The sequence below is a fragment of the Mastigoproctus giganteus genome, chromosome 9, assembly GCF_048544385.1.
Source record: "Mastigoproctus giganteus isolate SK-2022 chromosome 9, ASM4854438v1, whole genome shotgun sequence".
In the NCBI taxonomy this organism is placed as follows: domain Eukaryota; kingdom Metazoa; phylum Arthropoda; class Arachnida; order Uropygi; family Thelyphonidae; genus Mastigoproctus; species Mastigoproctus giganteus.
The window spans coordinates 106,248,252-106,264,333 of NC_143583.1; the positions used below are offsets into that span (position 1 = coordinate 106,248,252).

At 37.7% G+C, this 16,082-nt stretch overlaps 1 protein-coding gene across 1 annotated transcript in view; it reads left to right on the top strand.

Moving 5' to 3' along the window:
• Positions 1–16,082, top strand: part of RpL3 (ribosomal protein L3) — a 92,632-nt gene that overhangs the window by 41,351 nt on the left and 35,199 nt on the right. The window contains exon 4 of the mRNA XM_090381908.1: positions 1,356–1,491. Coding sequence (XP_090238034.1) covers positions 1,356–1,491 — 136 coding nt within the window. The remainder of the gene's footprint in view (positions 1–1,355; positions 1,492–16,082) is intronic.

The window sequence follows — 16,082 nt, forward strand, 5'->3', positions numbered from 1 at the left end:
AGCAGGGAGAAGCTTGTATGACTGCTTCCAAAAATAGTATTTTCACTGGTAGAAATGTATAACAGAAATACAGGCATTTTTATTTATTGTGTTGTGCAGCCTTGACCAAACTTTGGCAACTGTTGTGTAAGATGTAATGATACTGTACAGATAGAGAGGCCGACCGGGCTAGCCAGGTAGGTAAAGTGCCTGCCTGGCAACCCAAAGGTTGCGGGTTCGATTCCCGCCTCGGGCTTGGATCACAGTAAAATGCAAAAACTTTGGGAGGTGCAATATGGCCATAGAAGCTGATGTGCCAACAGCTAACAAAAAAAAAAAAAAAAAAAACAGATAAAGAGTTGGTGATGAATGCTGTTGATGTATAATGGTAAAAATTCATGATGTTTTGGTTGCACCAGGGTTAATTATGAAGTCTGATGGCACACTTAAGATAAATAAAAATCTTCCCAAGTTTTACTGAGATTATATAATACCACAGCAGCAGCATCACTTATCATTTGCTAAAATCCATCTTATAGTTGGATTTTTATGGTGTGAATGCAGTGGGGATTGGTAGTCAATTCACATTCTTGGCATGGTGTACTGTAGTCAGCTTCACCCAGGTTGTGCATCATGAAGATTTTGAATAGCCGCTATTGACTAAGGTAAATAGTTACGTACAGTAATTGCATTTCATGGTGACTTGTACAATTTACTTGCTTCAGCATAATGAAATGCCTGAATTAGTTATTAGTTTGAGAGAAATTGTGGAAATACTATTTGGTATGGAATACAGTTGTGGAGTGTTCCAGCTAAAGTCCAATCACGTGCCTCATCAGATATGATTCTCTCGCAAACATTTAAAGATATTTGGGAATGATTGGCATAATCTCTTATGCCCCATCCAATTTAAAATTTTTGTGTAGCTTATAATAGCTAATTCTCCCTATTCTTAATGGAGTGCACTGCCTTTGTGACAAGTATCAGCAAGAAATGAAAAAAATATAAATAATTTTAATATCACGTAGTTGTGCACTTAAGTTTTAAGTGCACAACTACGTGATATTAGTAATGTAATGTAACATTTATGTAATAACATAAAATAGTGAGTTATGATAACATAATTGTGTGAAATTTCACATTTGAAAAAATAATATTTTTGTCATTACTTGCTGACATTTAGAAATGGGGGACTACACCCATTACATTTGTAGCTACCTGCAAAAATATGTTGTGCTTTTAGATAGATAAATAGTTGAGTAGGAACATCTGATATTAACAGTAAAACTGTTATATAAGTGTGCTTTATTACAGTAGCATCTTAGAATTTGTTTTTCAGAGATGTGCATAAGGGATCATTTTAACTTTTCTTAAAGGTTTAAGTCCAAAAAGAAGGCATTTGTGAAATATGCAAAGAAGTGGCAAGATGAAAGTGGGTGTAAAGAGATAGAAAAGGATTTCAAGAAAATGAAGAAATATTGCAAAGTTATTCGTGTCATTGCTCATACACAGGTATAGTACATAATCTGTCATATTAAAGTATTTTAAATGTGGTTTATAAATCAAGCAGGTGCTCTTGAGATTTCTGTGGCTTGGTGCACACTTGAGCATTCTTCTCCAAAGTAGCAGCACATGTATATTACATTATAATTGTGAGAATTTATATGTATCAAAACTGCAGATTCGAAGGAATGGGGGTGCATTTAATTAATCAAAAAAAATTACTTGTGTTTTTTTCCTCTCATGTAGGCAACTATCAGTTAACCTTTGAATTTCCCCAAGCTGTCGAGAACAGCTACCCATGGAGGTAACTTATTCTAGTAATTAACAACTTAGTGTCTGAAAGAAAGCTTCCTACATACAATCCAGTAGGAAAATCTCTTTATGTCCTCCCCCCCCCCACCTCTGTGATTTTATGGCACTAGTTCTGGACTCGTTCATAACAGCAAATTTCACCTTCATTGTTATACTACCCTTTGTCAGAGCTTTATAGAACTTAATCAGGTCCCCCCTCAATTATTATTATGAAAAAAATGTTGCGATACTGCTATGTCTATTGATTGTGATATCTGCTTTGACTAGTGCTTTTTTCATTAAGTATTTCCTCTTTTAATAATATCATTCTTCCACTGAGAACAATGTCTGCTGATATTCTTCTTGAACGTCTTTACAATCCAAAATGTATCAGTTGACAATAAATCTTTTCTCCATATTTAGAAAGGCAAAATTTTAAGCTGGTTCATCACATCAGTAATCAAGTGGTCTTCTGTAGCAGTGTGGAAAAAAATAAATATTGTTTTGAAACATCTTAATATATCAAGCTATTGTTGAGTCATTGAGTGTCAAATGTAAACACTTCAAATAAGAGGAAATATCCTAGGAATTAAAAATTCAGGAGAAAAGAAATAACTTAATTCATGAGAGTTTTTGAACAGCGATTGGTGTACTTTGAAATTCAGCTTCTGTATGAGAGATATACAGGGTGTTTATAAATGGTGTGAACACTTTCAGTGATTTATTGAACAAAGACTAGGACAGATATGTGTCATTCATATACCTAACATACCTTGTAAAAGAGAAATGTCAAAGTTTTTTTTTACATCATATCACAACGATTCAGTGTGACACAGCAAATGTCCACACAGTAATCGAGCTCTTGACATATCCTATGTGACCGCGGTGGTAGTGTCTTTAGTTCATGGACGTCATGTGTCAAATGTGGCACATAAACATGATCCCTTTATGTAGGCCCCCACCCCCACAAGAAGAAATCAAACAAGTTAAGTCCAGTGATCTCAGCGGCCATTTTAAGACACAGTCATCCCTTTTTCTCCAGAGCATGTTCAATCCAGTGCTTGTATAGCTCAGTATTAAGGTAGCCCTGAACGTCATTATGGAAGTGGGGAGGGTTCCCCTGTCTTGCTGGTAAATAAAGTCCACTATCTTCCTGAACTTGAGGCATCAACCATTGCTGAAGCATATCGAGGTAGGATAGCCCTCTTTGCCGAAGGCACTGTAGCCTTCGGCAAAGAAGAAAGGTCCGTACAGTTTTCGGCATGACAAGGCAGAGAAAACATTCACCTTCGGCGAATCACGCTCCGATTCAATTGTTTCTTCAGGTTTCTGGGTGCCCCAGATTCGACAATTGTGTCGGTTTACCTTCCCATTGGTGTGAAATGTGGCCTCCTCGCTTAACACTTCACGATTAAAGAAGTCATCATGTTCTTCTGTCAGTTGTTTCAGTTCACAACAAAATTGGAAATGGGGTAACAACTGGGAAATTTTCATGTTTTCTCTTTCACATGGTATAAATATGTAAATGGTATCTCTCTTACTCCATGTGCAATAAATTATTGAAAGTGTTCCCACCATTTACAGACACACTGTATTAATTCAAATTTACATTTGAATTAATAGAAGCTGAATTATTACAGGAGTATGAGTAATATGAATCAGTGTGATGTTTTAGTCCAGAATACATTGACTGGAAATAGATCATATATTAACGATTTTTTGAACAAACTGGACGTTTGTTACCTGTCCCAGCCTATCCAAGAAAGCAAAAGTATCTTAGATGTGGTTCTTACTAAGGAGCCTAACTGTATCAAAAACTTGTGCTTCTTCTTAATTTATTCCTTCAACTTCCGTTTTTCTGGAACCAACTTCCTTCACCATATTATCTGAAAATTTAGTTTACAGAAGTTCAAGTCTAATGTCAACAAGTACAGTGCATTCTGGTTAATTGGGCCACTGGTTAATCGGGGCAGCCGCTTATTTGGGGCAAATTATGAAGAACAGAAACAAAACAAATATTTAGCCTGAATTTGTTCCGCTTATTTGGGCCAACTCGCCGCTTAATTGGGGCAATGAAGGTCTTGATTGAACAATAAACTATATTTAGATGGCGCGCACAAACATCTAAATATAGTTTATTAGGCCTGACGTAGCCCAGTGGTCAGGAGCGAGAGTGCATCGCACGCGTTCTTTGAGTGGACCGGGGTTCAAGCCTGTGACTACTAAATACGATAATTGGCGATTTATTGTAAACTCAACTGACTTGGTTGTCGTGCCGGAGTATAAACAAAAAAAAATTTTTTTTTGAACAATAAACTAATTTAGATGGTTCGTGGCCCCAGGTGCCAAGCGATTTTGTGATCAAGTGTCTTTATGCCAGTGAATTTGCGCTCTCTTGAATAAATAAAATCGTCTTCTTTATTTACAGCGTTACACTAACAATCAATTAAATAAGCTTCAGTAAAGAAATCACTTTACTGATTACTACTAACCCACTACCGCTTGGTCACAAAGGTGGCACTGCTCCTGCCTCCACGTGGCGGGGCCGGTAACCTGGAGGGGAAAAGATCTCCCTTCCAGGGCAAAATGGAGCAAGAAGTCCGTAAAACCCAGAAAAACACTGGGTGCATAGAAGAAACCTTGACAAGGCAAGAACAAGAGGAGTCTGGTTCTGTCGCAGCAAAACGTCAAAAGACTGACGTAGGCAGAATCCGAACTCCAACCTTCTTGATTATTCATTCAACTGAAGAACAACCAGTTGGAAAGCTCTCTCCATTTCTGGTGCAGAAATGCCTAGAAAGCACAATAGGAACTCCAAAGACAGTTCGTCGTCTAAGATCAGGTGACCTACTAGTTGAAGTTGCCACTGCTTGACAGGCTGAGCAACTACAAAAACTGAAAACTTTTGGTGGAACTTCTATCACCGTTTCACCCCACATTTCCCTGAACACGTCAAGAGGTGTCATCACCGAATGGGACCTCATGAACTTGTCAGACGAAGAACTAAAACAAGAATTACACGACCAAGGAATCATTAATGTCAGACGAATTATGACAAAGAAGGATGGCATACTAGTTCCTACACAGAACATAATACTTACGTTTGACAATCCCAAGCCACCAACAGTGATAAAAGCAGGCTACCTTAACTGCCGAGTTAAACCATACATCCCGAACCCATTACGCTGCTATAAATGCCAGAAATTTGGGCACACCCAGCATATTCCAAAGAGTGTTCCCTTTGGCAGCGTGAAAAAAAGATACAGCGGTACAAAACCGAACATAACGTAACCTACCAAGAGGCCAAAAAATCCCTACTGGTTCCAAATATTAATAAGCCCACTTATGCACAAATAACCACAAAACACATATCAATTTCTACCCAAACGGAAGTAACTATACCACCAAGTAAATCACTAGCTGAATGGGCAAGGTCATTGTTGTCCCCAGTACCAACGCCCCAAACGAAAAACAAACAAAGCAAAGCCATAAATACGCCAATCTCAGTACAACCTGATGCCATTCAACAGAATACCACAGTATCTACTACTCCTGACTCAAACCAAACAGAACACATGGACTCAGAAAACAATTTGAATCACGACGAACAGGTTCTAGAACTGTTCTCCAATGAGGATATGGATACAGGGAAACCTTATTTCCCAAAGAAGGGGAAAGGTAAACTTGACCGAGGCAAATCTTCTGTCCCTCGAAAAGAAGTCGAGGGTTCCACTAGACCCAAATAATGCTTACTTTCTTACAGTGGAACTGCAGAGGCTATCGCAGTAACTTGTCCGACATCCAAGATCTTCTTTCACAATATGATCCTATTGCCTTTTGCTTACAGGAAACCAATCTGACACCAAATATAAATGTTTCCCTTCGGAAATCATAATACATCGTCAAGATCGTGTTGCACAAAATTCGAACAATCCTGCCCATGGAGGAGTAGCACTGATCAGGCCGACCTAGCTGCCAAAACTGCTACCGATCCTATAGACCAATCCTTCACTTCACCTATATCTGACTATAAGTACATTATAAATAAGCAATGCCTTGAACTATGGCAACATATCTGGCAGAATCAAGCCAACAATAAGCTACTTGGCATAAAAAAATATCTAAAACCATGGAGACCTAGTATCCGTGAGAACCGACATGAAGAAGTCGTATTAGCCCGATTAAGGATAGGCCATACACACCTGACACATCTTTATTTGCCGGAAGCCACTGACCCACCACTGTGTACAAACTGCAACACTCAGCTCACTGTCCACCATCTACTTATTGATTGTCCCAAGTACAGTATTCAGCGACAAGCTATGTTTATCTCATTTCCCACGGCGAACACCTCTCTCAGCATTTCTGATCTACTAGGAGACACCACATGTGACCAAAATTTTTGATTTCCTCAAACATAAAACTATACAACACAATATAAACTTGAATAGCATCTATACAGACGCAATTCAAGATTTAACATCACCATAGTTAGGCGCATTATGGCCTTTGCTGTCCTTGCGCCGTAAACCCCCAAAACAACAACAACAACAACAGATGGTTCGTAACAAAGAGATCATGTGGGCAGCAGCGGAATCAGATATTGCGAAGTCGTGCTATACAGTGGTTGTTTTACGTTTGTTCTGTGTTGTGGTAATCGGATTCTGAAGAAATTTTGCTTGCAGTTGTTTACGATCACACTCGGTACATATGTATACATCTTGTGGGTTAGAATAGATTAAAAACTGTACCAAACAGTGCACTGATTTTGGTTTCCCCCTCCCCTTTTTTTCAGTACATTTAAGACCCCTGTCAAGATGCCACGTAAAGATTTGTCACTTTCAGAAAAAATCGCTATTCTTGACAAGATAAAAAGTCAACCTCCTAACATCAGTTCATCGTCAGCTAGTGGAGATAATAAAGGTGCCAAAATCTACAATTTCACGACTGCTACAGCAACAAGAAAAACTTAGAGAGGAGTGGACATTGCGTGTGGATTTAAAGAAAACATCTCATAAGCGAAAGAGGGAAGGCAAAGATCCAGACGTCGAAGATGCTTTGAATCAAAGGTTTTCCACCGTATCTAAACGAGGAGTGCGTGTAAGCGGCCCTATGCTAAAACACAAGTCAGAAGAGTTGGCCAAAAAGCTAGGTCACGTAAATTTCAAAGCGACGGATGGTTGGTTGTCTCGATGGAAGTGTAGACATGACATTAGTTACAAAAAAGCACATGGCGAGAAGGACAGTGCTGATGCTACGAGTGCTGAGCAATGGAAATGTGAAAAACTGCCAGAGTTGTTTAAAAAATTTAGTGGGGATGACATTTACAATGCCGATGAAACAGGTCTATATTATCGTGCTACGCCGGATGGTCCCTCAGCTATCAACACATGTCTAGTTCAAAGAAAGCAATGGATCGTGTAACAGTGTTGTGCTGCTCAAACATGTCAGGAAATGATAAACTCAAACTTTTGGTTATTGGTAAAAGTGCCAAACCTCGTTGTTTCAAGGGGCTTACAATAGGCAGTTTGCCAGTTTCGTATTATGCCAATAAGAAGGCGTGGATGACCACATATATTTTTATGCAATGGCTAATGAACTGGGACGTGGAACTGCAATGGAAGTCCAGAAAAATTCTGTTGATATTGGACAACTGCACCGCACACTCTTATGTAGCTGGTTTAAAAAATATTGAACTGGAATTTTTACCCCCTAACACCACATCCCTGATACAGCATATGAACGCGGGAATTATAAAAAATTTGAAGACCTATTATTGCGGAAAGCTAGTTAATCACATCCTTGAAGCAATTGAGGAAAATCTGCTGACATCATCTTCGAAATCAATAGAGGTTAGTGCAAAAGTTTCAATGTTAAAAGCTGTACAATTTATCGCCGATAGTTGGCGAGTAATAACCAGTAAAACAATTCGGAATTGTTTTGCTAAATGTGGTTTCACGACTAATTGTGATTCAGATGGGATAAGCTGTACAGAAAATGAAATGGCTTTGGAACTGCAACAGGTCCAAAATTGTGAAGAATTTTTAACGATTGATGGTAACCTTCAATGCCACAATGAAAATGAAGATTATGAGGAAACGATTATTGAACAAATTGGGGCAAAACTCTCAGAGACACCAAAAGACCAAGAAAATGATGATGATGATGATGATGATATACCTAAGCGAGTGACTAACCAGGACGCCAGGAAATGTATTGCTAAATTGAGATGTTATTTCATGCAGGAAGCCAATGAACGCAGTCCTTTATCAGCATTAGATACCTGCGCCGACTTAGTTCAATTGCAGTCCATAAAGAGGACACGTCAGGGTACACTTCATAATTTTTTCAAAGTAAGAACCCTTAAGTAATGTGTAACCTTTGCCTGACACGGACATTATTCTGTACTGTATCTTCATTTTACACATGTACATATGTACATTTTGTTTGCTTTTAGCTTTAGTTATTTTTAAATAAATGTTTGTACCAATATAACTTAAATACAGTGTGCTTTCTTTAAATACCACATTCCCTTTATTTTATTCATACCTTTTTTGCCTCCGTTAGAATGTGCTTTTCAGCTCATTAAAATTTCGCTTAATTGGGCCAAAGTGATCTGTCCCGAGATGTCCCAATTAACCGGAATCGACTGTATCTGCAACAACTGTGTGCAAATATATCTCAGTTCACAAAGGAGGTACAAAGGGCGATGCAAATAATTATAAGCATGTTAGTTTAACTCCTGTTACTAGTTAAAGAGGTGATACAGGATCACCTAGACAAGACTGGAGTAATAGTTCACACACATCATGGATTTGTTAAGGGGAAGTCTTGTCTGACCAGTTTGATTGGATACTACGATGTGGTCATAAAGGAACTGGATGCAAAAAATTTTGATGTCATATACTTGGATTGCAGAATAGCTTTTGATATTGTTGCATATGGAAGACTGCTGTACAAATTGGAGTGGTGTGGCATTAAGAGCAAGTTGCTGCAATGGATAAAGTGATGGTTGAGTGTGAGATGGCAGAGTGTTAATAAATGGACACTGCTGTTCATGGACAAATGTTATTAGTGGAGTTCCCCAGAGTTCAGTGCTGGGCCCATTGTTGTTTTGTGTATTCATCAATGATATTGATGAAGGTATATCAGGATTAATGTCCACGTTTGCAGATGATACAAAGGTTGGCATGTAAAGGCAACAACAGTAAAGACAGTATGCTACTCCAACTGGATCTAGATAAGTTGGGCAAATGGGCTGAGAAGTGGCAACTGATGTTTAATATTGGCAAATGCAAAGTACTGCATATGGGTAGCAAGAACCCAAGAGAAACGTACCAACTATGGTTAGTAACCAACTACATTCAGGAGGTGGAGAATGAAGACGACCTGGGGGTAATTGTGCAGTCAAATATGAAATTTGCTGACAGTGCAGACAGGCTGCCAGGGCAGGTCAATGATATATAGAAATTTTGCTAGCAGAGACAAGGAGGTGATTGTCCCTTTGTATAAGGCAGTGGTCAGGCCACACCTTGAGTATTGTGTACAGGTCTGGATGCCTCATTTTAGAAAGGATGTAGAGTTGTTAGAATGATTACATTGAAGGGCAACAAGGTTGGTGAGAGGTACAATGGGGTTCTCTTACCATGAGAGGCTTTATATTCTATAAGTTGCAGCATCCGGGACTAGGCACCCGTGAGGTGATCTAATTGAGGTGTACAAGGCCTTGAATGGTTTGAGCGGCATCAATGCTGATGGGATACTTCCACTTGCTCAGATTAAGAACCTGAGTGGCATAGATTCAAATTTGAGGAAAGACAGTTGTAGAGTAGATGTGCAGAGGTTTTGCCTTTAGCCAGCTGGCAGTTGATTGCTGGAACAGACTTCCATCTGTTGTGGAAGTTGATAGCTTAAATAAATTTAAGGCTAAACTTGGAAGGTTTAATTATTGGGTTTGTTTTTTTTTTTTTTTTTTTTTGTAATTTGGCTGATGCTCTATAACAGGGGTGGCCAACAAGTCGATCACGACGAATATTAAATATATATAAAAAATAGATTAGTCAAAATATAAATGTTATTGCTATTATGCACCCAACTGCATACGCTTATTACAAATCCATTGAACCACTTGACTACTCTTGTCGCTGCGCAGCCGCTAGGCTTGTCTAGTGAAAATTCACACGGTTACATTGTGGAGAGCATATTGTATATATTTTTTTTTTTTTTTTTTTATTTGGTAGTTGTTGGCGCATCGGCTTCTGTGGCCATATTGCACCTCCCAAGGTTTTTGCAGTACTTTGATCCAAGCCCGAGGCGGGAATCGAACCCGCGACCTTTGGGTTGCCGGGCAGGTACTTTACCCACTTGGCTAGCCCGGTCGGCTCATATTGTATGTATCGAATTCTTATTTAATATTAATAATTGGACAGTGCTTATATGTTAATTTAATACTTTTTGATTTAAAATGAATACTGCGAAAAACAGTAAAATATATATCATTTTCATCAAAAATAGGAACTAGAATACTTTTTTTGTAATGATAAAAGAAAAATGTTTGATTTGCGATGCTTCCATGGCTGTACCCAAAAAAGGAAATTTGGGAAAGCACTTCAGCGCACTCCATGGTTAAATACCAATCGGATTTTCTGCCTAATAGTGACCTTAGAAAAAATAAGGGAATTAAAACAACTTAAATCCAGATTATTCACACAACAAAATTTCTTCATGACACCTAATTTACAATCTAAAGCAGTAACTGTAGCATAATTTAAAGTGGATCATCTTCTTGCAAAAAAATGCAAACCATTTTCTGATGGTTATTTCATCAGACACATTTTTAGAAATAACAGATTCTCTTTTTGAAAATTTTAAGAACAAAAATGAAATTAAAAGTGCTCCTCAAGATATGAAATTATTTTGAAATACTGTGATGCGACACATCGAAAAAATGAGTAAAAATGTGAGCAAACAATGCATGCTCACATTGCTAATTGTGTATCCTTTTCTTTACAACTGGATGAATCTACAGGTGTCAGTGATACAGCTCAATTGCTCATTTTTGTTCGTATGGTTTTCGATGATTCTGCCACTAGAGAAATTGCTTGGTATGGTTTTGTTAAAAGAAAGAACTAGGTCTTGATATATTTAATGCATTCAAAAATTTTATTGAAAAAAATTAAATTAAATTACCAGTATTTAGCTTGTATCAATAACAACAACAGATGGAGCAAAAGCAATGACAGGGCATCTTAATGGATTCATCGCATTGTGCCAAAAGGATGATGAATTCCCAAATTTTTTGAATTACCACTGTATCATCCACCAGCAAAAGATTAAATACTACTAAAAGTATTATGGACATGACATAGCTTTCAAATCGTGAATTCCATCAGAGGACAATCTCTTCAAAGGAGAGTTATCAAAATGAACCACATCTGATATTACACACAGATGTCAGGCTGTGATCTGGCTTTTTTTGGCAGATTTTACCAGTAAATTAAGTGATCTGAATGTGGAATTACAAGGAAAAAATAAAACTGTGGGTGACATGATTAGTAGTATTTCTGCATATAAATATAAATTTTTTGGCAATGGTAAAGATCTCAAAGGAAAAAAATTTGATCATTTTGGAAATGGACAAGATCATTTGCAAAAATATTCTGTTTTTGAATTTAATAGTGAAAAATATGTTTCTGAAATTGAGAAAGTTGTGGATGATTTTGAAACCAGATTCAGTGATTTTAAAACAATTGGAGTCATTGTTCATTATATTTCTTATCCATTTAATATCAACTTAGATAGGAAACAAATTGCCGACCGGGCTAGCTGGGTGTGTAAAGTGTCTGCCTGGCAACCCAAAGGTCATGGGTTTGAATCCCGCCTCGGTCTTGGATCTTAGTGCAAAAACCTTGGGAGGTGCATATGGCCACAGAAGCCAATGTGCCAACAACTAACAAAAAAAAAAAAAAGGAAACATTGCAGAAAAATAGCTGAGATTTTTCACATGGAGAAAATATTACTTGAAAATGAAATTATTACATTACAAAATGATATCTTCAGATATCATTTTGATATCTTCATCAGAAAAAGACTTTTGGAAGCATATTTGCCAAGAAAAGTACCCAACTGTAAAAAAATGCAGTGAACTTTTAAATTCCTGTTTTGGTTTACACATATCTATGTGAATCGGCCTTTTCATATTTGAAACAAAAAAAAGACGAAGAATCGCTCTACTCTTACAGACTTGCATACAGAAGATTCTTTACGGTTGGCCTTATCACAGTATATCCCGGATTTTGAAAGATTGGCAGATGACACGAAGACAAAAACTTTACATAAATTGAAAATTTAAAATAAGAATTCTGAATTGTATTTAATTTTAAAATTTATAAACAACATTTTAAACTTAATACTGAGGAAGCCAAATAGCAGAAAGTGCACACAGTACGAAAAATTGGGTAGTTTCTAAAGGAATACATGTGGTCAGAGGTTAAGGTGAGAGCTTCAGTTTCAAGAGAGGGGACTATAATGGAATGGGATTTCTTGGGCTCAATCAACTGGAGAGAATACTGTATGCTTTTACATACAAATACTATTAGAAACATCACGGTATATTTCTCTCTCCTTGAAGGAGAGAGAAATATACCGTGCCTCAAGTTCCATAAATTCAAGATACCAGAGTGGGTGATGGTATGGTTTTTGCAACAGAAACAAGCACAGGATATTTACAGTCACATGACTACCTTCTAGTAACATTATAAGAGCAGTTTGATACAAAACCATTAATAGAGTAAGCTGGTTGAAAGCTGAATATGAAAAAGCACTAGCAATGAAAGCTAAGATTGGAGATAGGATGTTCTTTCATATGTGAATACAAAACAAAAGAGTAAATTGCAAAACTCCTTTAATTGGTTGCAGCAGAAGTTCCATATTTCTATCGGCTTTTGCTCAGCAGAAATAGCAGATGAGCTGAATAGATACTTCTGAATGGTTTTTAAAGTTGGAAGCAAGCTCGAATCTCCTGGGAATGCTAAGAGGTTGCACTGTTGTAAAACAATTGGTATAAGGATCTCAGAGAAGCTTTTGTTTGAAAATCTACTGCAGTTGAGAAGGCAAGAATATTTATCATTCTCCAGGGGAGAATGATAAATATTCAAAGGTGCATATGCATGAATCAAATCATTGGAAATGTTAATGAGGGCATCATGACTCCAGGAAGATCTCCTTAGACTGGAGAAGTGCTAATTTTCTCCAGTCCACAAAGGTGATGGTAAAGATGATTCGGGTAACTAAACCAGTGAGTCTGATTTCTATGATAGGAAACTTCATGGAGTCTGTGGTTAAGTATATGATTCAAAAATGGTAAACTGAATAGATCCCAGCATAGGTTTGTTTGAAGGGGGGGGGTATGCTTAATTTAGGCTTCTAAATTACTAGGGTGTAGTGGAAAGCAAGATATCTGGAAACCTTCTAGATCTAGTCAGCATAATTTGTGTATCTGTGTATATGATTTTTCTTCAGGTATTTGTCTTCCTGTCTTGGAGTTTTATGAATTTGCATAAATGAAGCCCATATAATTGCCTGTAGTCTGACCGAAGTCTGTTTGTTTGCCTTTAAACTACTGGCATACTTAGCCGATATTATTAGTGATCGTGTACTTCCTGGCAGAATCACCCTGACAAACATGGCAGTGGTTCTGTCAGCTCAGTGCTTGCTAAAGATCTGGTAGGCAAACCACTTTGCCTACCAGATTTTTTAACAAAAACCTTATGTGAGGATATAGTGACAACTAATTTATTATGCAAAAAATGCAGTTAATCGGATAACAGTAAAGTAATACAGGTAACCCTCATATAACATGGTAGTTGGGTTCGTATAAAATGTCGTGTTGTGCGAAACTGTGCTATACAAGACTAAGAAAAAGTACAAAAAGGGGGGTTACGTTCCAAAGGCTAACAAAAATACACTTTTGTTAACAAAACTAACAGAAATACACCATTCTATATTTCTTTAAAAAATCAGTAATCTGTTTTTGTTTGATAAATCTTTGTGAATTTCATTGTATGGAACTAAGCACTTTTGAAGCTCCCTTTTGAACCTTGAGCTCCTTTCATTCAAGATTCTCATTCAAAAAATAAGATTCTAATTGCTCAGCTAACTTTATGCCTCCCGTATGCTTTTTAGTGTAAAATTTGGAAGTTTAGAATTTTCATCTGCACTATCATCCTCTGAATTGATTTGGTTTTGCCTCTGATGTCATTTCTACCAAATCCGCTTCATTGGCCCCTTTTCTACCAGTAATTTTTGAACGTCTTCAGTAATCGTATCTTTTTTATTATTTTTTTTTGGAGCATTGACGACTAAGGCCACATTACTCTGTGTATATTGTCTATAAATTGTGTGTTCTGTAGTCGATTTTCTGTTTTGCTATACGAAAAACCAGTTTCCGGGAGGGAAAAAACCATGCTGCCCTCGCCCGACTAACTCTAGCCTTGTAAAAATTCCTCCCATCATCGACTGGGTCTTTTCCACCTGATGTGGGGGAGAGGGCGATTCTATCAACTGTGCTACCCATGAGGGCTTCAGTAGTCATATCAAAACCTTTCCCCTCCTACCGACATAGCAAGTTCTACTATCGCACTGATTCCATTTCCTGCCGGTTCGACCATATTTCCTGAATGAACTGACTGTGGTCATACATTTTTCCACATGCATTTAACTTTGATGGTTTTACTTCTTTCAGCGTTAAAGCTATGATTCTGATACAGTCCACAATTGAAATATGTTTCCATGCCCCCATTACTTCAATACATTCGGAATCAATTTTTTCCAAAATCCAATGTAACGATTTTCTGATGCAGTGAGTTTTAAATGTGGATATAATACTTTGATCTAATGGCTGATTGAAAGTGGTTGTATTAACCTAGTGCAACTGGTGGTAGGAATATAACTTCAACGTTTGGATGGCCTGGTGCACTATTCAGTAGTAATAAAACTTTGAAATCTAGATCTTTCCATAAATTCAACGGATTCAACAGAATGTAACACAGGGATTTCCCCACAAAACAAGATACAGGGATTTCTCCATTTTTTTTTTTTTTTTTTTTTTACTAACGAGTCAACAGTAGGGATTTAAAAAGAGTGGAAATGTTGGAAAATTACATTCAACATAATAGCAGGGTTATGCACAAAAGCTCAAAAAAACCCTGTTATGTGAGGTTTACTGAAATTCTCTAACCGCATTAGAACGAAACCGTGTTGGGCGAGGATTGCCACAATCTATCAATCGTGTTAGAGCAAAACCGTATTGTAGAAGTACCATGTTATACGGCGGTTGCCTGTATAAGCAAAGAACAAAAGTAAGTTCAGGAGCACAGGTTTTGAGAACAATTGGAGAAATACCATCAGGACCTGGAGCTTTCTTAGCATCAAGATTTGTCAAAATTCTTCTAGCATCCTTTTGACAGAAGATCACAGGAGGCATTGGAGCGTGTTGGTACTGGGTGGTAGATGACTCTCATCAACCGGTGCAATACCACCATTTTGCTTATTGGAGGCTTGAAGTGGTGGAACCCGTTTAGTCTCCAGAGCTAAGTTCCAGTCAACCCTTCCCCATCTCTTCCATCATGCAGTATGATTGATGACTTTTGAGGTTATGATGAAAATCGTGCTGAGAGCCAATATTCCTTACATTTCGAGGGTACGGCTCTAAAACGGGGTTTGCAGGCCGGCTGCTAGTTAGTACACCGGATCAAACCTATTGGTAACTCTTTAGGAGGCTTCTGGATCAGCTAGTATATAATCTTGCTACCTCTACTCTCCCAGATAGTGACTGGAGGGAGTCTGAGTAGTGTGTATGCATGGGGGCATTGTCGAGGCCACGTTATGTCAAGGATCTGGGTATATTCTTACCACGTGTACGCCATATCCAAAAATTTCATTACTTCATACAGCATGTCCCACCCATTTTTTCTTACCATTGAATACACCATGAATTGTCAAACTAATAGAATAAGCTTATCTGCGAAAAGATCTAAACCTCCCAAACACTTCCTAATTCATTTCACAAATATACATGGTCTCAATTCTAATCTCAACAATGTCCATTTCCACTTGCAGTCTGCCAAACCCCATGTACTTTTCCTGACAGAATTTCATTTATCGTTTAATTCAACTACTGCTCATCTCAGTTGCCCAAATTATTCGCTGTATGATTCCTTTCGCCTCAAAGGTACTTGTGCATGTGTCCATTCCGATATTCCCTGTCAAAGACTTGGTAATAAGCAAATGTTTTTTAATGAATCTGAACT